Below are 21,742 nucleotides of genomic sequence, written 5' to 3' on the forward strand. Positions count from 1 at the left end.
TTCTAAAGCAAGATCTTTTACACCTGTTCTATTAATGTAGCCTTTGCAGAGCTTGCTACATCTCTGCTTCGTATACAATCATGTTCGTATCCAAATGCCCTGGAACCAGCTGGAGTTTACCTGCACCCCATACATTCTCAGACAGTATCTGACCTGTAGATACTAAGAAGCATCTCCCTCTCTGATATAACAACCTGATATGGGGACAGCTCAGCGCACATCATAAGCAACATTGTCCCTCCCCATCCTAAGACGGGTAAGTACAGTCACTGAGAGGCAGGGAGACAACAAAACTCACTTTCACCTTCACTTTTGGAGGAGCCATAACTTTCTTCTTCGCCCTGTTTGGAGAGAGACAAAAGACATATGAACTTCCCTGGAGAACAATCCAATTAAGGAGTGCATTGGGGGCTGTTAGTGGGAGCGCACCAACTGATCTCCACTGAGATTCACAGGAGGAGAGGCTGCTTCTCAGGTTGCTAAGATTCAAACCACACAAGGTTTGCTATTGCTCTAGAAAATCCTGACACAAGGAAGGTGGGGGAGGATGCAAAAGTGTTGATGGAGCACTGGTCACTGAAAGCAATTGGCCTGCATGTCCTGAACCAGCTATCGCTTCAGTGTTGAACTAAGTGCACTGCAATAATGCATTCCAGAAGTCACAAAGGTCAGATAACTATAATAAGAGGCCGCAGAGAGAAACTGCCACAATCATTTGTGCTCAAGCCAGCCACAAATGCTACCTGAGATGCCAGGAGAAATCAAGGATCCAGAAGCATCCTCAGATAAACTCTGTCAGTAAGGTTCCTCTCAGTCACTAGGGCAGGCACCATCTCAGCTGGACTCCACATGGTTCTCCTGGCAAACTGGTATCCCTCCTTCTCGCCTGCAATGAGCCTAGCTACCATGCTTATCCCAGACCCTCCTTCAGCCAGGCAATAAGTAAAGGTCCATATTTAATGAAGACCACTAGAGCAGCGTGCCATCTGCATACTGATGGAACCAAGCACAAGCTGTATCCATGCTCCCTCCAAGGATAGAGCATACAGGTGGCCCTTTCTGTTGAATGACTAAATTCTAGGAAAGCCCAGCCGAGGTTAGAGTTCTTATCTGGGGGAATCTCAAGGTGAACACATGCCAGCGAATCTATTGTTGGAGGTGAAGTCATATGCAAACAATAACTACGCTACTTCCCAGAGACACTCTCCGCTCATGCAAAGCCAAGCTGCATCTGGAGAGAGCTGAACAAGCAAGACTGGAGGCCTCACGTAGGGGCAAGGAACGAATGGGGAGAACTTTATTTGCTAGCAACCAATCTCACACTGTACAACAATAACCAAGGAGGAGGGCAAGTGCTGCAAGATACTCACAGGATTGATGTCAGGTGTCCATGCACACGCCGGCTCTCCTTGAACAGAGTCCTGAAAAGCAGAGAGAACAGTGAGCAGTTCTATCCAGCCCTGCTCACTAGAATGACAGGGATCACAGGAGACAATGGAGCTCTATTGTACCATGATGCATGCTGAGATGAGCCAAACTGCCAGAGGCAGGAAACTCTTTTCAGGAAGCCCCTCTCCTACTGCAACAAAATCTCCCCATTCAAATCCTTCTCTGGGGTGGGGTGGGGGCTACTCTCTCCACAGGCTCCAAGTCTATTAATTATTACAAAACTTCACAGTGAGCCCTCTGCTACTCATATTGGCTAAACAAACAGGCGTGGCAATACCAACACCAATTCAGTTAACAGAAGGATAATGGCAGCTGCTTCTCTAGGCCAGTGGTTCTCAACCAGGGGTACACAGAGGTCTTCCAGTGGGTACATCAACTCATCTAGATACTTGCCTAGTTTTACAACAGTCTACATAAAAATCACTAGCGAAATCAGTACAAACTAAAATTTCATACAATGACTTGTTTGTACTGCTCTATATACTATACACAATATTTATATTCCCATTGATTTATTTTATAATGATATGGTAAAAATGAGAATGTAACCAATTTTTCAGTAATAGTGTGCTGGGACACTTGTATTTTTATGTCTGATTTTGTAAGCAAGTAGTTTTTAAGTGAGGTGTAATGTGGGGGTACACAAGACAAATCAGACTCCTGAAAAGAGTACAGTAATCAGGAAAGGTTGCAAGCCACTGCTCTAGATGTTTGGGTAAAAAGCTTACAAACATGCAGTCAGGGTTTATGTCTGCTCCTCTGTTATTAAATGTATTTGGTTGTTAAAACAAACTTAAAAAAAATGCCAGCTTACTTTCACTAACTGCCGCTCTCTCAGCTCAGACCCTAAAAGACACTGGGCATGCACCACCACGTCTCTGAACTCATCCACAAAATCTCTACTCTGTCCATATGGAAGCTCCTCTTCAAGATCATCATCATTTGTATTTTCATAGCACTTAGGACTGGTGCTGTACTAGGTGCTGTACAAACACAGAAGCAAAAGCCAGTCCCTTGCCCCAATGGGCTTACCCTCTAAGTACATTAAACAGGAGACAACGGGTGGATGCTGACAAACTGGGGAATACAAGGAAACAAGAGACAATATTGGCTCGCATGATAAGCGGAGGTCTCAGCACACCAGCAGCCTAACCAAGTTCTGCCTTCTTGGGTACAGTGAATTGAGTTGTCTTGTATATAAACTGTATACAGTTTGCCTAATGTTCCCATTGCTTCTCCCCTGCCTGCTTGTCTGCCCTTAGCCTGTGAGCTCTGAGGAGCAGAGAATTTTGCTTAAGCATTTGGAAGGCAACCAGGAAAAGCAATTTTTGTTCATAGTCACTGTCTAGTCAATTTCACATCTAAATTCTCATGCACTTAGTTGTAAATTGCAATGGATACCTTACTCCTAAGTGCAGGAAATGCTTGTTTATATATTGAAATGTTCATTGTTTTCTGTTTGTTTATTTGGAATTCAGAACACAGCAGTGGAACTATTTCTATTACTCTCACATAAAAACTGATGTTTTACAAACCTCAAGTTGTGTGTCCAAATCCAGCAGTGTCCTTCTAAGCTCCGGAATCCTCCTTACCCATTTTCCAATCCCACTTCCCAGCTCACGTTCTCTGAATGGTACGTTACAAATGTCCACACATTTGTGAACCTCCTTTCTGTGTACAACTGCAGTAACTAGGCATGCAGGTGTCCAGTCAGACCCATCACTGATGGTTCACATGATGGTTATAAAAAGCTGGACCTACTTTTCCCCTTCAGACCAACTCACTTCAGACAAAGGGATGAAGAATCCCCATATTAGAGGTTTACCACTGCCCTTCTTTTAAGCTACTGAGCAAAACAAGCAAGACAACAGCCGACAGTGGCGCCAAAGTGACTCCACTTCCCACTCATGTGCTGGCTTCCTCAGTGGAATGTGTAAGGAGGAGAAACAGCCTAGCTAATAAGTGAAGAGCTCAGGTTCAATTCCCATTTATGGGACAGAATCACTGACCCACCTCGGGCGAGTCACTTAACCATTCTGATGCTTCTTCACTTCTGGGAGATGGGGACACTACTGAGACATGAGACCTCACTCATGTCTGACATGCTGCAAGATCCTCTGAGATAAGGAACAACAGAGCGTGAAGTATTAACAGCCTCACTCTGACTCACCTGGACTGCATCCAGCCCTTCGGCCAGAGGGGTTTGACCTCTGCGTCTAGAAAGGTCTTCACGTAATCCTCCAGAGACTGAGCCTTGTTCTTCTCCAGCTCGTAGCCATCCAGTTTAATCTTCACCACGTGGCAAAGCAGCTCCCTGAGGGATGGGCAGACTTCAGACCAGGTTACCCACAACAATTTCCCCCACAGTGCATTCAATTACCCAGAGCTGAGTGCATATTTTATCAGTCTCCCCACATCAGGATTTGCCATTCTGGGTCAGACTATGGAACAGATAGAGGATCCCAAGCCCAGAAGTTCCCAAGCAGTGATCCTTCAAAGAAGAGCGACACCTCCACAGTAATGCACCCAGCCAACTGGGCAGAGTGGGTAAGTAGGTGAGTAAGTAGATACTTCCCAGCTCCTACAACTTAATACCCTGAGGCAGAAGATGTGGTTATCCACTGCCATAACTTCAGCTGTTATTAATGGCCATGAAATTAAGCCTGTTTGTCTTGCTAGCCAACTGCAGCAGTTTGTTCTAGAAGGCAACTAGATGCTGTGTGAAGTGAAGTTTCCTTTATGTTCTAAAGGAACCAGCCCTTAATCTAATGTTGTGCCCTTGTTATGGAACAAAGAGACAAGGAGGGGTTGATCAGTTTTCTCTTTGCCCTTTATAATTTTCCCCTTCAACCATGCCACCCTACCCATAATCATCTTTGCCAGACTCAAGAATGCAGCACCTGGGATTCTAACCAGTTAGAATTACCAGCAATCTGGTTACTTTAGAGTCTGTAGGACCTCATGTCCTCAGCGTAGCTCCTTCTTTCCCAGAAAGGCTCCCTACTATCAAATATCTAACCTCTCATCTAGCCACTATCTTGGTATCTACCCACTGAAGCCCCTTACTGTCTCCTGCAGAGCCAGCACCATGCCTGGAAGCGGGAGCATTTTAGAACACACACAGCATCTGAGACTAACAAATGTTGCATTGGCCTCCTCAAAGATTGCAACACCAAGCCTCTGAGCAGACTCTGAATGGATTCATTACTTAGGGTCAGACACACTCAAAGCCAGAGATAAAACAAAGTCACACTGTGTACTCCCAACTCCATCAAGCTTACGGGTCTGGAATGGAAAAGATTCAGTCAAAGACTCAGTCTGTCCAAACCTGATTTCATCGTTCCACTGAAATTTCTTCCGAGGTCCCATGATCCGCTTCCCTCCCTTCTCTTCATCATCCTCCTCATCAGAGCAAACCCGGTCTCTCTGCTCCTTGTCCTTTTCCTCTTCCAGCATCCTGAGAAGAGAATGGAATCAGTAAACTGTGGAACTCACTGCCACAGATGTCACAATGTTGCATGATTCAGAAAAGGACTGGGCATGGACAAGGACAACAAGAACATACGGAGTTATAAAATGCTAACATAAGCTATGGAAGAGATATTAATCCTCATGCTTCAGAATTTAAAACAATCTCTAACAACTAGATATTAGGCGGTTTCTCACACCTTCCTCTGAAGCATCTGGTGCTGCTACAGCAGAATCCCCTAACTTCTGGTACTCTAACAGGGATGCTACAGCAAGACCACTGCACAAGGGGCAAGGACACAGCTTGACAACCCTTGTGCCCTTCAGCAATTCTCCATCTGAGCTTAAACACACAAACAAAAGACTGAAAAGAAGTGAAAGGCCACAAGAGCAACCTGCAGGTGGAGAGAACCTGCTGAGAAGAGATGCAGATGGATAATGAGAAGAAAAGGAAAAGCTTACTTCGCAAACTTGGCCTGGGTATGCGCTTGACACTCCTCCTGATATTTAGCCATCTGCTCTGGCATCGCCCGTCCAATTGCTTCCTTTAGCTTCTGGAGAGGCTCCTTCAGACGGCCACCCTGAAGAGAGTGACAGGACACAGTGAGGTTTCACACAGAACTTTCCATTCAAGAGATCCCATAGTTCAGAGACAATAGCGGTGCTGTAACTGTACCACTAGATATGGTGACTACTATATGCTCAGCAGAGGACAATAGTGCTTCATATAAAGAAGAAAATTCCTGATCTCCAGAGCATGGTCAAAATGCAAATTAAAGGATATTGCGGTGCTTCTAAGTTCACCCACCTGTTCATAAAGATAAAGCCTGCGGGCACGCTTGACCAGTGTATCTTTGCTGCAAGGAAGGAAGGAGGCCAGGTGAGCATACACCCCGGATCGGATCTGGCTATTCAGCTCACGGGTCTGCAGCTCTATGCTGAGGAACAGGATAAACAGACCATTGACTGTGACTTCAACATGGTTTCCTCAAAGTAACACAAATATTCTGACATAAAGAAAGTCGTATAATACTAGGGATGTGGTGAGCTGACTCCAGGAATCACAGAGTCTAGGCTTTTCCACTCAATTCATGCACACCACCATCATAATGGAGCACATAACAAGCATATTACAGCCAATATAGGTCAAGAGTCTCATTTCTTCCATACATCCTTCAAGGCAGTCAGGACCATGATGACCAGGGAAGCTTTAGGCAATGAAACAAAAAAAGATATTCCCCAAGGAGCATAGTACCCTAGTCAAAACAGATCACAACAGAAACACTGCAGCCTAACCAGAGATAACATACCGCATATATTTGATCATAAGCCGGTTCGTTTATAAGCCGAACCGCCCCCCACCCCAAGATGGATAAGTAAAAATGGAAAATTTTTATGACCCGTTCATAAGCCAACCCTATAATTCAGGGGTCAGCACACTTTGGCTCCCAGGCCATGAGGATAAGCCGCTGGTGGGCCGAGATAGTTTGTTTACCTCAAGTGTCCACAGGCACAGAGGTAAATCTAAGTAAACAAAGTGTCCCGGCACACCAGCTGCTTACCCTGATGGGCTGGGACAGCAACTGGTGGGGAAATTTTGGGGGGGGGGGGGGGAGGCGGGGGGTCGGGGAGTAACCCCTGTGACCACCCCTAACATGACCCCACCCCTAGCCCAGGACCTCTACACTCTCCCCATCCTATCCCTTCACACCTTATCTGGGGAGGATGTCTCTGGCCTGGCTAGAGCTGCTCCGGAAGGCTGGGCAGCGCAGCTGCAGCCTGCTCCGATGGGCCAGACTGGGCAGCACGGCCGCAGCGTGTTCCAGCGGGCTGGGCTGGGCCAGGCCAGGTGGCACGGCCGCAGCATGCTCGGGTGCCCGGGTGGCGCGGCCACAGCCTGCTCTGGGGTACAGGGCCAAGCGGCACGGCTGCAGCCTGCCAGCCCCAGAGCTGCAGCTGCTTTGGAGGCTTGTGGGAGAGCAGCGTGGCCAGAAGTGGAGACACTCTGGCCCTGCCTCTTCCCTTCTGGTTTTGCTGCCTCTCCTTGCTCCCTCTGTTGGGGGCAGGGGCTGTGTCCCACCTCTCCCTCTCTATACCCGTTCATAAGCCGACCCCCTTCTCTGGTGCTTCCCTTTTTTACTAAAAAAATTCAGTTTATGAACGAGCATATACAGTACTTTTCACATTTCACCCTTCAGCCAAGGCTCTCAAAGCACTTTGAGAAAATTAGGCTGGATAAGGCATGTAGGTATTCTCTCCACTTTACAGATGGGTAAACCTAATATTCAGGGTGGTTAAGGGACTTACTCCAGGTCACGGAGCAAACCAGTGGCATAGCCAGGAATTGAACCCAGCAGCTCCAGCTCCATTTCTAACCAGGGGACACTCCCTATACCGTTATGGATTGGATGGCAAGGAATATGACCACTAAGAGCCCTCATGGAAAAAGGCTATTGTAATTAGAAGAGGCCACTTTATTTCCAGTTATAGAATCAGGATTTGATTCAATTGACCAAGGACAGCAGATTTCAACAGTTTATCTCAAACACCAGCTGGAGATGGAAACAGGATGACTGGACACATCTCTTAATTCCCCCTGCCCCCCCCCCCCTATTTGGTATACTCCAATTTAAGGCCAATTATGGAGTACATCAGGGTTAGTCCCAACTCATCTAGGAGGAGCTTACACAGGGCAGCTCCCCACCCATGCTCCTCAACCGTAGAGCCAGGAGATCTCCTCCCCCTAGATTTACCAATGGAGTATGTTCTATGTAACTTTCTCCCTTCCCCAGAGTTGTGTCCCCTTCCTCTACATTAATGGCAGGTAAGAGATGAGGGTACTTACTCCAGTATGAGGTTATTGATATCCTGAGTGAAGAACCTCTGTTTGCCTTCTCCTTCTGCAGCTCTGGCAGCCTGGTTCACAGTAAACAATACAAGCTGTTAGCTCACAGACAGATACAAAGAGTCACAAGTAATGTTTTTCAAAGCAGCCTCAGGGATACGGTAATAAAACTCTACTAGCAACTTCATCCCAGGGAGACTCTGCATCCGTTACGTACCATGACTCCAAGTGGAAGTAACACTTACTATGCATGGCATGCACTTCCCTGAATGAGCTTGGATCTTGTCCCACTTGTCAGGAACTGGAAGGACTGCCCCAAAACCCCAGCCAATCAGCAGTTGCACTAGGACCCCTCTAGTTGAAGCTTCGTCATTAACTCTACACGGGGACAGTCACAATTGGGATGCAATCACTAACTTCACATGGAGGCTGAGTTTTGCTCTATTTCACTGGAATATACTCCAAGTAAACCACACCAACGTCAGATATGCTCTGCTTTCCCCCAAGTTGCCCCGGGCCTCTCTGCCTTGGGAAGGGGGTGTTCTCACCCTCTTGCTCTGACCTGCGTCTACAGCACTGCCTACGCTCACCCCTACAACGAAAGCAGGTGGATCTCCTGAGTGGTGCGCCGGAGCAGAGTACTAGTGTGCTGGGCAGCAGTCCAAGGAATATCTGAAAAGATCACTACTCCAGTGCAGCCCTGCCTTTCTGGCCACCCAGCCACTGCCTTCATTTGAATGGATGCACTGGAAGAGGTCTGCCAACGCACAGGGGCCTGCCAGCAGGGGAGGGTTATAGAAACTGAAGAGAAATGGAACCAATACTGCCCATTAACAAACCCAGGTGGAGGCCCCAGGGTACAAGAGGAGACACGCTCTGACTAGGCAGCGCCCACCAGCACTGAAAGCAATGCAAGCCCGTACGATGTGCAGGTAAGGCACCACTTCCTCTGCTGCATAAGCCACACTGATGCTTTAAGCTCCAGGCTGGTAAGGGTTGAATGAGCGAGGAGAGGTCCTACATTCCTACATGATTCCCATCTCTGATAGCAGCAGCAGACAGATGGCCAATAGACACCACCACACAGACGAAAAACAAAAATTCTTTTCTAAAGAGAGGCCAACTATGAAAATCCTACCTACCAGGAATCCTTCTCTTGTCACACAACTCCGCACACCCAATGCAGACAGTCTATAATTAAACAACCATCCAGGAAAACCAGGGGCACTCTAGCATTTCCTCTCAGAGACTTCAACCAGTCATTCATAGAAAAGCAAAATGTTTCATGAGAATGTGTTGATTCTGACAAAATTTAATGTAGAACAAATTTGGGAAAAAAAAGGTGGTTTCGATAAGCTCAAAATATTCCATTTCAACCTCTTTGGAACGCAACACTTGGATTTTCCGTTTCAAACGGACTTTTCATTTCAATTGTTTTATTTTACATTCTATTAGAATGAAATCTTTCAATTGCATCAAAACAATTCCCCCGCCCCCCCCCTCTTTATTTTGTTACATGGGAAATTTCAAAATTATTTGTTTTCGTTCTGTTTTGGAATGGAACAATATTTTAGAAAATCAAAAGAATTTCCTGCAAAATGGAAAATCTACTTCCTGCCCAGTTCCAGTTTCTTACTGGTGAGCAGGAGGTCTGGGGAGTTCAACCCACTGGCCTGCCTGTTTGGAGACAAGATCCCTTGCATCACCCAGGAGATGACCTATCATCCCACAGATCTGGTCCAGCTCTAGTTTTAACAATTCTCGTTTATTTTACTCTAAACAATTGTACAATTTCTCGGGTGAGGAAAGAAGAGACTCAGGCCCTACGTGCTCTCTCATTTCTTGACAGCTTCTCACCAGCTCCCAGCTTGCCTTCCTTTTGTGTCAAGTATCAGAGGGGTAGCTGTATTAGTCTGGATCTGTAAAAAGCGACAAAGAGTCCTGTGGCACCTTATAGACTAACAGACGTATAGGAGCATAAGCTTTCGTGGGTGAATACCCACTTCGTCAGATGCAACTGACGAAGTGGGTATTCACCCACGAAAGCTTATGCTCCAATAGGTCTGTTAATCAGGTGCCACAGGACTCTTTGTCGCTTTTTACAGATCCAGACTAACACGGCTACCCCTTTGATACTTGAAACCAAAACTCAGTAGCTCAGATAACCATCTGCATGAAACCACACCAAAGGTAAAAGGGTAACTACAACCTCATTGATACCTAAATTGTCACAGAATTAAGCCCTTTCCAAAGGGAGTGTTCCTCATCTTTGTTCCTGACTGGTCAACACCCACCCATCCTGTTTTCCACAGGGTCACAGCAGCATGTGTTACACACAGAGTGGCTTCCACAGCTCAATAAAGCATGAAGAATAACTTCTGCTCCTCCCCANGCATCTGACGAAGTGGGTATTCACCCACGAAAGCTTATGCTCCAATATGTCTGTTAGTCTATAAAGGTGCCACAGGACTCTCTGTCGCTTCCTGTGTGTAAGCTTAATAATGTCAACAGAAACACCTAGCGACAGAGGAGTCCCTCCCCACCATCAAGCCTCAATGAGGCACAGGGTGAATTCACAAATGTGCGGCTGGAGGAAGGGCAAGATGGCTGGACTGTACATATAATCCCATCAACCCAGAAGCAGACAATATAAGGAGTCCTGCCCTCACTTCTCAAGGCTGTCCTCCCTCCCAACCCTGCCCCAGAAAACCCTCCATCTCAACAGCCAATGATAATTTTCACTTCAATGCACCTGTGAAATTGAGAGAAGCACTCGCCCTCCCTTGTGGCCAAGCAGACGACTCCTTAGCAACTAGCGTACCTGGTATGTTTCAACAGCAGCCTTCCCCTGGAAAAAAGGAGCTTCTCCTTGCACCTCAGCACAAGACGGCTCCAGGGCACCATCCTTTATTTCATGCTGCAGCAGTCAGACCTGCACTTGCAGTTTGGGTAGCATATGCAGCATGAGAAAAGGACTGCCTCTGGAAAGGAGAGGGGCCTCTTACTTACCCCTAATTTGGTTTCTCCTAGTCCCTACTAGACCATTCTGGACACTAGGCAATAGGACTTCCTAGCAGAAGACAGAGGACCAACCAAATATGCTATGTCCACACATACAAAAGGCTTAGTTCCAGCCAAGGAATCCTGTACAGGCAGTTTCCTGAGTAACAAAAATTGCACACAAAAACCCACCTAAAAAAATCAGAGCAATAAGAATGTGAAACAATGGTAAACATAATTCAAACAACTGGAGGAGGGATAGCAAGAAATTATAGGTTGTGACTGAGGCCGCTTAGTACCATTTCTGTGCTTGTGAGTGGAAGTATACAAGAAAGCAGGGGCTGGGGTTAACCAGGACACACACACACACACACACACACACACACACACTCCTACATGATTCCCATCTCTGATAGCAGCAGCAGACAGATGGCCAATAGACACCACCACACAGACGAAAAACAAAAATTCTTTTCTAAAGAGAGGCCAACTATGAAAATCCTACCAGGGAGAAGAGGGTTAAAACCAAAAACTCAAAGGAGCGAAAAGAAGAGAAGAATGTCTGAAAGCTTCATTTAGACAGAGGGATGCTCCCAGCTGCTGTTATGGGCAGAAAACTGGTCTCTTTTAGGGTGTGTGCATCCAGAAGTGTGGCCTTTGTCCACCTTCAACTGCTAACAAGGTCTGTTCTCCAGAATCCAGACTGACCAAGGGGGCTTAAGAAACGCAAGTTTGAAAGTGCAACTGTTTCTTGCCCCCTAGAAACATATCCCAGCAGCGACCCTGCTTTTCTACGACACTGTGAAATGTTCCCCCATAACCACACAGTAACTGACCATCACACAAACTCGCAGTAGTGTAATAATTAACTCTGTGTCAAGGGAGCCACTGTATTACTCACCACTAGCTAACACACTCCAGGGACATCTGTTCCAGCTGTTATCCATTAACAGCAAGAGCAACAAATGGCTACATCCATGAAAAGTTCCATGTCATTTTATCACCCACTCTTTGCTGTGGCAACACCTTGCTGAACTTTCTATCCTGTGATGCCTCAGTGCTGACAGCTCACCACCACTACAGAGTTCAGGTTTCTAAGGGGGACATGCTAATGGAGAGGAACTACCTCAACAGACATGTGAGAGCACATTCTCTAAGATGGTGACTGTCCCATTGTTCTACATTAGGATAAGAGCAGAAGTTAGGACCTGAAGTCTAAATTTAAATGTTAGTAGCAGAACAGAAATGTCACCATAACTACATGTCCATAAACAAATGACATGAAGGCTCTTACATTAGCTGAGAGAAATATCAAATGATTTTTAAAATGCAATTCCCTAAAGTATCCTCGAGGGGCTCAGTGTTTACTGCCTCTCAAAATCTCCATATCACAGTCTTCTAGAATTAAAAGTACTCTCTCCCTTTTCCCCCAATGGTCAGTGCCACAACAGTGGGATCTGAAAGTCAAGCTGGGTTCTGTCTTTCCAGCTCAGACCTCTCTGCCAATAAGAGAGACACGGCTGATGTGTGTTAAGATATAGTTAAGCCTTAACTGAGGCATCCATCTCTGTGCATCTCAAGGTGAAGATTCTGTAACTGGAGCTGAGTTAACAATGCTAATGAATCCTCATTCCTGGATATATGGATTCTACAATGTTACAAGATGTCAAGAGAAGCTAAAACTTATTGCTGGCATCTGCGCGTTTTAGTGTACAGGAGGCTGAATGTAGTGCCACTTTTCTCACCACCACTGGACTTAAAGGCTATTATCCTGTAACTTGGCTTCCAGCTTCACTGCCTCCTATTATAAGCCCACTCAGGTTAAATCAGTCATGGAAATTAGAGATGAAACTGACTTATTAGATCATCAAGTCTCTCTCTCTCTCTCTCTCTCTCTCTCTCCAAGACAAGGATAAAGGTTATGCTTACCAGCTACTGAACGTAGCATGCTTCAGCTAAGCAGCATTTTAATACCATCTCAAAGCACTGAGTGCAGCAGAAGAGCAGCAAAAGCTGGGGTGACCCCTACCTGTTCTACACCTGGCTCTACACACAGTCCCTCACTTCCGTAAGTGGGGGGAACTATGTGAAGTGAAGCCAATCCAATCCTACTTCAGAAAGAGACCCACCACCTGGTGGAGCTGCAGACCCACCTGTGTATGAAACAAAAGAGGCTTGTCCTCCTCCATCAGCTACACAATCCATTCACCACCTACTTGCCAGTATACCCCATGCCTAACCTAGCTGCAATACCTGAGTCAGTTCTTTGATACGTTTCTCCAGTGTGGCTGGTACTCCGTCTGGGAGGGAAGGTGGCTGTTTGAACTCCTGTTCCAAGCCCGTCCCAAGAGGGTCACTCCCATCTTCCATGTCATGGAAAGGACTCCCTTCTGGAGATTCGTTGAAGAGATGCTCCAGGTCTAGATCGGTCAGGGAGTCCATAGCAGTGGCAGCCTGAAGCAAGTCACTTTCACTGGCATGGCCAAAGAGAGATAGCAAAGGATCAGACATAGTCTCCACTTCCCGCGGGGTCGGAGCTTCTGCTGGTGAGGGTGTCACCATCTTCTGCTCCTCATCTCTCTTCTTCTGAGCTTCCTTCTCCTTCTGGAATTTCTTCAGCATCTCTTTGACACTCAGAGCACCAGAATATTTCTTCTTCTTCTTCTCCTTACTGGCATTCAGTGCTGTGAAGCTGTAAGCGAGGGAAAAACAAGAACATCCTTATGACAATAAGCCCCATAAAGGGAAAGGAATATCGCAAGAAGAAGGGAGGAGAGAGGAAATACCTTTGTACCAGTTCAGAGCATCAACCACACCTGCTGATCCCCAGGTGAAACTTAGCCAGGACCGGCTCTACCCTACCCCTTGTTCCCCCAGAACATGGAGCTACTGCCTCTAGAGGCCATTGCTAGGAATTTAGCGCTGTTACTGAAAATGTACAACTTCGTACAGTACCAAGTGCTGATAGTGACTCAGGGATATTCCTGTTCAACATACACCTCTACCCCGATATAACACGACCCGATATAACACAAATTTGGATATAACATGGTAAAGCAGCGCTCCGGGGGGCGGGACTGCGCACTCCAGCGGATCAAAGCAAGTTCGATATAACGTGGTTTCACCTATAATGCGGTAAGATTTTTTGGCTCCAGAGGACAGCGTTATATAGGTGTAGAGGTGTACTTTTTTTTTTTTTTTTTAGATTTACCTATTAAATGTTCTCCCTTCTAGTTCTATCACATAACAAGTTCATCTCCCATTTTACAATCTACTATATCTCCTGTACATACCTGTCCAATCATTCTCATGTCAGACTTCATGAATATATTTCCCATGGAACAGTAGTTAAATGGGGAGTAAGATGTTTAATGCGACTACCCTCAAACACGTTACTATATCACAGAGGAAACAGCTGACAGGCCACTGGAAATAACGGATGGTCCAATGCACACCAGCCATCTTCAGCAAGGAAGAGCTGAGACTGCCCATCACAACACTGCTCTAAGCTCTCCACTTGCTCCCCATTTGATTCCATCATCACTCTGAGGTCTCGGTCGTAATGTTAAGATTCTTCATGCACTACAGTGTAGCTCTCTGAGAGCCTACTTCCCCATCTATGACCCACTCACCATGAACATTCCAGGGGAAACTCTTGTGAACTGTGTCTTAGAGGTACAGGGAGGGCAGGAGATTCTTGGTGCGGGCAGATGTGGAACTCCTTACACCAATGATAGGGCCTAATACTATGCAAGATCTAGCTCACGCACAAGTCCTCTCTTGCTGATGGGACCTGGTATGGTGGAGCTTAAATCTCCTGCTCCATCAAGGTATGCTTTTAATTAATCAGGTGCATGCACCCAGATAGCACAGCAACGAATGCAGTAGAAGTGCGCAAACTGAAACCTAAATCATTAGAACCAAGGACTGAAACATGAGAAAAGTTGATTTGAAGGAAGCCTTTTAAACATTTCCCTTCTAGTAGCAACACCACATCAAATTCCCTTTTTTGATTGACTTTCAAGGTTCCAAGCACTCAACATGACAGGTCAGACGGCTTTTAAGAGAGAGACAGGACTGGAACAATATGTTGCCAGAAATGAAACAGCACAAAAGAAAACACAGGAAAATAATTAAAGTGAAGGGGGAAGAAGCCAAGGGGAAAGGGCATCGAGCCAGCCGCAGAGCAGAGATGGGAGGGGTGAGTGGGGAAAGAACCAGCAAAGCAAAGAAAGCAGATATAGAAATCAAAGCAAGTAAAAACTGCAGCTGTTGGGAAGCATTAGAACACTTATAGTGACAAAAGGAACGGGTTACATTTGTAGCCCAAAACGACAAGCCAGTTTCAAAGGAGAGAGACTAACAGCCAGCACTCAAAACTGGAAATGCCTTGTGCAAGGAGTCAAACATCTGCCCAGGGGTGGCATCAGCATGTTGCTTTGCATATCAGCTCTGATCGCTTGCCCCAGCCTCCTAACACCTCTCTCCATGTTAGCCTAATACTCTGTGCTCCTTCCCATCCTTCCCTCCCTGCTCTCCCCATTTCAATATCCGTTATCCTCCTTCCTCTTGTACACTCACCCCCTCATGCCATTCCCCCTCATCCATCCCTGTGCCCATCATGAATAGAGAGAACACAACTACTGAAAAGAAATACAGCTAACAAGCCAGGTGCACCTCACTGCCCCCACCCCTTTGCTTGGATGCTGGGCGTTTTTCACCTAAACCTGCATCTGGCTTTTTGCCCATCTGGACTGTAAACTCTTTGAGGTAGGGAAGCATCTTTGTAGGAGCTTTTCCAGTCCCCACCACCACAGTGACTTGACTGGTGCTTTTGGGCACTACTGCAGTAAAGATAAATGCAATCTGGCCTCGGAGAGGCAGGGAGTAGACTGGTACCCAGAACTTCCATCACCCCCATGAATACATAGGGCTCCCTCTCACCCCGCTTTGGGAAACTTGGATTTTTTCGACTTCTTTTCCTTGTCGTAGGAGTCATCCTTCTTCTTCTTCTTCATCTTTTCACCTCCTTCTTTCAACTTCCGCTTCTGGGGATTAAACACAAGCCAGAGTCAGAGGGGGTGGGCTGTACAACGGTGACCTCTTGTCCCTGGGAGGCCCTTTTAAGCCCTACTTCTGATTCACCACTAACAGCCGTTGAATGTCTCAAATCAACCCCCGCTGGATACTAACCCATACCACATACACATAGAACAGCACATAGTGTGTGCTAGAGCAGACAGTAGCTATCTTAGCTCTTCTGGGATCCCTCTAGCTAAGCCCAGCACCACATGAACAAAGACAACTGAATTTCTCGCCTCCCTTTTATTCAGGTCAGTTTAGTGCTGGTGAAGTGTGCCTGTTTGATAGCCCTGGAGGTTTAAACCCTTCAAACAGCTGGTACCATAGGGCAGTAGCGCAAGCTTCCCCAGCAGAGCCTCCCTTCCCAACAATGTGAAGGGCTCACCTCTGGGGCAAGAGAGGAGGCTATTTCCACTCAGGCCTGAGCGTTCCTGCTAAGATTTACCACCTCCTACGGGTGAGAATTGTGGTGCCATTTCTCTTAAAGGAATGAATGGAGCCCACCCACTCGTTCTACACAGACAGAGCTTCCTCTGGGTTACTACCAAGCAGGACAGGATTTGAACCAGTGATCTGGGGCTAAACGCTCCTAATATCTCCATAACCAGGCCCCCCAAACCAGCCAGAAACCCAACCAAAAGTTACAAAACATTATTTCCCTTGCAGCAAATCCAACCTATCCACCGAAATTTAATGACAGAAAATACTCCCTAATGGCAGAATCTCTGACCTTGGGAGATTTCTTCTTTTTCTCTTTGATAAAGTCATCCTCCGATTCAGATGCCTGTCGGAACTGCAATGTTCCTGAGTTGATGTAAAACCCTCCATATTTTGTAGTTAGAGAAGCTGGAACAAGCTCATCGTACTGGGAACAAAAGAAAGAACCATCTATTAGTGGTGTAAGTTATTCTGTTCCCATGTTAGATAGCAGTGGGACGGCACGCTCCCACTCCCCACTAACAAGTCTCCATTGGGACAGCATGTCTGAGAACTAGGGATTCTCCCACCGTGCAGATGCCCCTGGAGTTGTCATTGCACTGCCCCAGCATGCTCCTTCCCTGCACTGCACTAACTCTCCCACATGCCCACCTGCAGCCCTAGAAGCAGCTGAATTTACAGCCCTTCATTCATTACTCACCGCTTCAGAATTATCAATGAAGGAATCAGATTCGTCGTACCCATACCCCATATCAATCAAGTCCTGCATACGGTCCTTCCTGCGTTTCTTGCCACCCTGAAATGATAGAGATCGATGACATCCCCCTCTCTCCTCAGTCTATTGCAGGGACCAGTCCTGACACAGGAGGCTGGCACTTCTCAGCCTAGACAGACGTAGCGCTCCCTCTTTTCACTCTTCACGTCGTTGGGAAGGGACCTGGCTGAGTGAGCACTGGGGCTGGATCCCAGGCTTCTCACACACGAGTACAGACCTCCTCCAACAGGAAGGGGTGCTACTCTCTGATCATGTAACCAGAGTAACATTGAGTTGAATTTATTTCTTCTCCATTGGCATGAGCAAAACAGCAATATAAGAAAGGCAGACAGAGACCTTAATACCAGTCTTTAAAAAGGCACTCAACACCTACAAGCCCAACCCAAAGTGACAAAAACCCTGCACTGTCACGCCTCTTCCCCAGACCCTGCCCCTAAAGCCACCCCCTTAGAACAGATTAACCATTGGAACAAATTACTAAAGAAGATGGGATTCTCCACCACATCAGGTCTTCAAACCAAGATAAGGTGTCTTTCTAAAAGATCTGCTCTAGTTCAATCAGGAGTTAGAGGGTCTGACACAGAAATTCCAGAATTAAATTCTCTGGCCTTTATATGCAGGTCAGCCTAGATGATCAGTTTTCAAACTGTGGGGCACGACCCAGGAGATTATCGGGGGAGGAGAGGAGCGCAAGGACCTGACTGGTTAGGAACTTTTGTTTCTTCAAAGTATTGTTGATAAAGTAAGAATTCCTCTCACAAGCTGAGTCACCAGCTCCCGCTGTCGTGGCCATGCTGGACGATCAAAAAGGGAGGGAGGAGGAGCAAGGGCGCATGACCTCTTCCTTGGCAGGAGGGGCCCCATTCCAGCTCACTCATCTCTACAGAGGCTGATGTGCATGCACCCCCTTTGGAGGTGGTTTCTCCCTGCCTAGACAGACTCTTGCGCATGCATGCTGGGGATTGCACCAGGGCCAGAGGTCCCTGTAGCCTGTGAGTGATTCTGGGGGCGGTCCCAGGGTGGGGGCAGAGCCCGACTGTCTGTGTCCTGCTGGGATGCTTACAGGCTGGGGAGCAGTGGGGCACCCTGCCAGGATGGGCTCCCAAACCCCAGGCATCCATGGAAATACCATTTCTTAGGACACGAGACATGAATCTCCTGGGGGTGGGAGGTGCACGCAGCAAAAAAATGTTTGGGAACCTCCAGCCTAGATGGTTATTATGATCCATTCTGGCCTTAAGATCTATGAATATTTGTGTAATGTTTATCGTGCAACGTATTGAATTTAACATATTGTCCATTCAAATTTCTAATTTAAAAAAATACAATTTGATACGAGGGCTGGTGGAACAGCAGAATACAATCTCGTTTGTGTATTATTTGAGGAATTTTACCAGTATTCATCAAATACATTTCTTCAAAGGGTATTTGATCAACTACAGAGCTCATCAGATACCGCAAAAGTTATTAATTTAATACATTATTCATTTTATACTCAATGACATTTGTTGAACGATGTTTGCCAGGTACTGTCTGTGACAGACTGACAGTATCCTGGACAAACCTCAATGAAGTAAATTAAACTTTATTGAATTAAGTGTAACATCTTTGGAACACATTGTATTAGAAATTAAAATGTTTACGTACTATTGTGAAATTATATGGAACTGCTTTAACAAACAAGATTAATACAATCACTGGAAGGTACTTGGTACTTCAAAGGTCTTTTTGGAAAGCGTGAAGTGGATTTCCTAGGAAGCCGCCTGGCGTGAGGGGAATGTAAATTCTCCCCTCCAAGCCAACCTTCTGAAGATATCTAATGAGACGCATTGGGAACTCCAGATCAAAGACCCCTGAAGTGTATAAAGGATGAACTGAATATGCTATGAACATGTTTGTTCTGACCTGAAGTTGTGATGAACTGGTCACCACAAGGAATCCCCCTTGAATGGGGGTTTGAAGGACTGTTCCTGCCAGAAGCCATGTTAGGGCTGGGGTTAATTCTGTTGGCTTATCAGCATGCAGGTAGGCTGTTTTTATTGCTTTTAATATGCTTTCTCTGTAATGCTTTTCATCTTACAAATAAATAGGCTTGCATAGGAAGTGCTGTGTGGTACCTTGTAACTAGCAATTACACCCATTAACCTTCTCTGAAAAGAAAGCAAACTGGTGTCCCTGGGCAACCTGTCAGTTCAGGGAAACACAGTGGGGGTAGGGAAACATGCAGCCTGGACATACCCCAGTCAGAAGGGAGAGGGACATGGGTCTCATCCAAAAAATGGTTGGGGTGCTGGAAGCCAAGAATGGGTGCCCTTGCTGGACCACTGAGGGGAAACAAGTGCAGTTGCCCTAAACTATGACACTATCTGGTCAACCCTACTTACTGGCAGCCCTTGCTTTTGTTAAACCTTCTTTTCTTAGGACAGATCATGCTGTATATTTTCTTGTGTGGTCTTCAGTGTCTCTTTACCTTCTCCCGCTTCCCTATCATTTTTTCCTCCCTCTCTTCCTTCCCATGTTATTGTGGTATCTACCTCCTCTCCCCAGGGTTGGCAATTTCCCAAGAAAAACTACTTTAGGACAGGGAGCTGGTAAATACCTGGCTTAAACCCAGTTTAAATCAGGAAACTGGGAAAAACAATTGCATTAGTGTTCAGCAAGCATAGAATGAATCTTTTCAAGCATTGGACACATCCATTCAAAACTGAGGAATAGGCTCAGTCCATCCACTCTATCAAAGCTGGTCTTCTGCTACAGGACGCTTTGTGCCCAATGGACCTGGACTGGTAGCGTGAAACGGTGTGCTTTTGATGGCTTAATGTTTCAAGCCTACAACTCTGCATTGTCGTTTTCATATAATCAAATGTTTTCAACTTTTCTTTAAAATATTGAAAACTGAAATGAGTCATGATGTGTAATTTCCTTGAGAAAATACCAAACCAGAAGTACACAGATTTTACACTGTTCATTATTACAATTACATATATTAAGCTTATGCCCACTGTAGTTTTACTCTATATTTGGACAACCCTAAATTAACCTCTCAATCTACTTCCTTATGTAACCACAACTGGAATATGTAACTCAAACTAAGTGTAATGTGGTGTCATTAACTAAACTGTTTTTAAAATAGAAAAGGCTTTAAACTGGGACTAACTAGTTTTTCCCAGGCCAGTAAAAACGATAATTTTAGTTGGTAAAAACCGTATCAGGTAAATACCATGCCACCCTGCCTCTTCCATATTTCCTCCCACCTCTCTCCCCCAAATCTAATAGCATATTTCTTTTGGAACGTCTCATCGATCTCTTCCTCATGTTTACACTCAGACCCCTACAGACACCCACACCAGGACCCAATAGCCAGAGGACTCAAATTTCTGACCACAGCAGAGTATTACAGGTGACAGGAAAGGAGATAGCACTGGGATCCCTACTGAGCTGATATCCCTGGACTCTGTTTGGAGCCTTTGTCTTTCACATTAGCCTCTAACTAGTAAGTGCCTGATAAATTTGAAGCCTTCTGCCCACAAAAAATCCTCAAGAGAAGAACCATTAGCATCCCTGCAAGCAACACCACAGTTAATTGACCCAATTCTTATCAATTTCACTGTTGTCCACAGGATTCATAGAGCAGCAGTGAAGACTAGCACCACTCTGGTTGCAGTTTGGCAAAGTTCTGAGTTGCAACAGAAGCTCTGAAGCTGTCTGCAGATTTAAGATGACAGCATAGCATCATTTTACACATGGTTTAACATTTGGAAAGTGGCTTTTACCAACATAAAGGCTAGGGGGGTTTTTTGTTTTGTTTTTTTAAATGAAAGCTTAGATTCAACAGAATTTGATAGCACTCTACCAGGAGAATTCTCACTTGCCCTGGGTGAACGTACTGTTTGAGCCCTGCTTGTTATTGTCATGGACCTCTTTAACCTTAAAATCTAAGGCATATCCACCAACTGAAAAAACAGGAGAGTTGTTTATGGAGAGCTGCAGGGGCTATTTCTGATGACACCTTATTTTACCACCATCTGGATGATTGAGTGAATAGCATGTTAAAGAATTTCTTTAATTCAGAATAGCAGAGCTATTTTTACCTAGCCTTCTGACTGCAGGAAAGCAGGGGGACCATGCTACTCTACCACTCCCTAGTCTCCATTTTATTAATACCCCGCTCCAGAAAATAGTAGAAGTATCGACCCTCCAAACAATGCTGAAAGCTTTCCCAAGCAATAACACAATGAAATTGAAACCTAATTCTTGTCAGTTTCATTGCTGGGACCTGAGGGCCTAGACATCATGTGTAAAAAAAGAGCAGTGAAACTGATAAGACAGGTTATTTTTCCACACTGTGGTGCAGCTTGGCAAAGTCCAGTATGATAGCACAGGTGCCAAAGATGCATGTGTACAGACTTAATAGACAGCACTACATTCTTTCATACTCATTTCATATTAGGAAGGTATATTCACAAAGGCCATTTCTCCTTTAAAAAAAAAAGTTTCCACTCTGCATTAGTTGATGGCACGTCACTAACAAGTGAAAATGAGAAGCCTTCACTTATTGGCCACAATTTGTCTTTACTAATGGACAACAGGACTGAGAAAACCAGAGAAAGTTATTTTCCAGCTGGATAAAGGATCTCACCAGAAGTGGAGCATAAGAACCAATGGCCTTTATTCCTAATAAAATA

General features: G+C 45.7%; 1 protein-coding gene across 5 annotated transcripts in view; it reads right to left on the reverse strand.

The window, feature by feature from the left end:
- Positions 1 to 21,742, reverse strand: part of UBN1 (ubinuclein 1) — a 36,336-nt gene that overhangs the window by 11,256 nt on the left and 3,338 nt on the right. For 3 of the 5 annotated variants that reach the window (XM_034782757.1, XM_034782754.1, XM_034782755.1), the window contains exons 4-14: positions 16,983 to 17,078; positions 16,575 to 16,709; positions 15,707 to 15,810; positions 13,016 to 13,454; positions 7,763 to 7,833; positions 5,726 to 5,855; positions 5,380 to 5,498; positions 4,778 to 4,906; positions 3,620 to 3,763; positions 1,371 to 1,421; positions 299 to 341 (exon numbers count right to left, since the gene is read on the reverse strand). In XM_034782757.1, coding sequence (XP_034638648.1) covers positions 299 to 341; positions 1,371 to 1,421; positions 3,620 to 3,763; positions 4,778 to 4,906; positions 5,380 to 5,498; positions 5,726 to 5,855; positions 7,763 to 7,833; positions 13,016 to 13,454; positions 15,707 to 15,810; positions 16,575 to 16,709; positions 16,983 to 17,078 — 1,461 coding nt within the window. The remainder of the gene's footprint in view (positions 1 to 298; positions 342 to 1,370; positions 1,422 to 3,619; positions 3,764 to 4,777; positions 4,907 to 5,379; positions 5,499 to 5,725; positions 5,856 to 7,762; positions 7,834 to 13,015; positions 13,455 to 15,706; positions 15,811 to 16,574; positions 16,710 to 16,982; positions 17,079 to 21,742) is intronic. The other 2 variants (XM_034782756.1, XM_034782758.1) reach the window with 2 other exon arrangements.

This window comes from Trachemys scripta, chromosome 10 (genome assembly GCF_013100865.1).
Source record: "Trachemys scripta elegans isolate TJP31775 chromosome 10, CAS_Tse_1.0, whole genome shotgun sequence".
NCBI classification, from domain to species: domain Eukaryota; kingdom Metazoa; phylum Chordata; order Testudines; family Emydidae; genus Trachemys; species Trachemys scripta.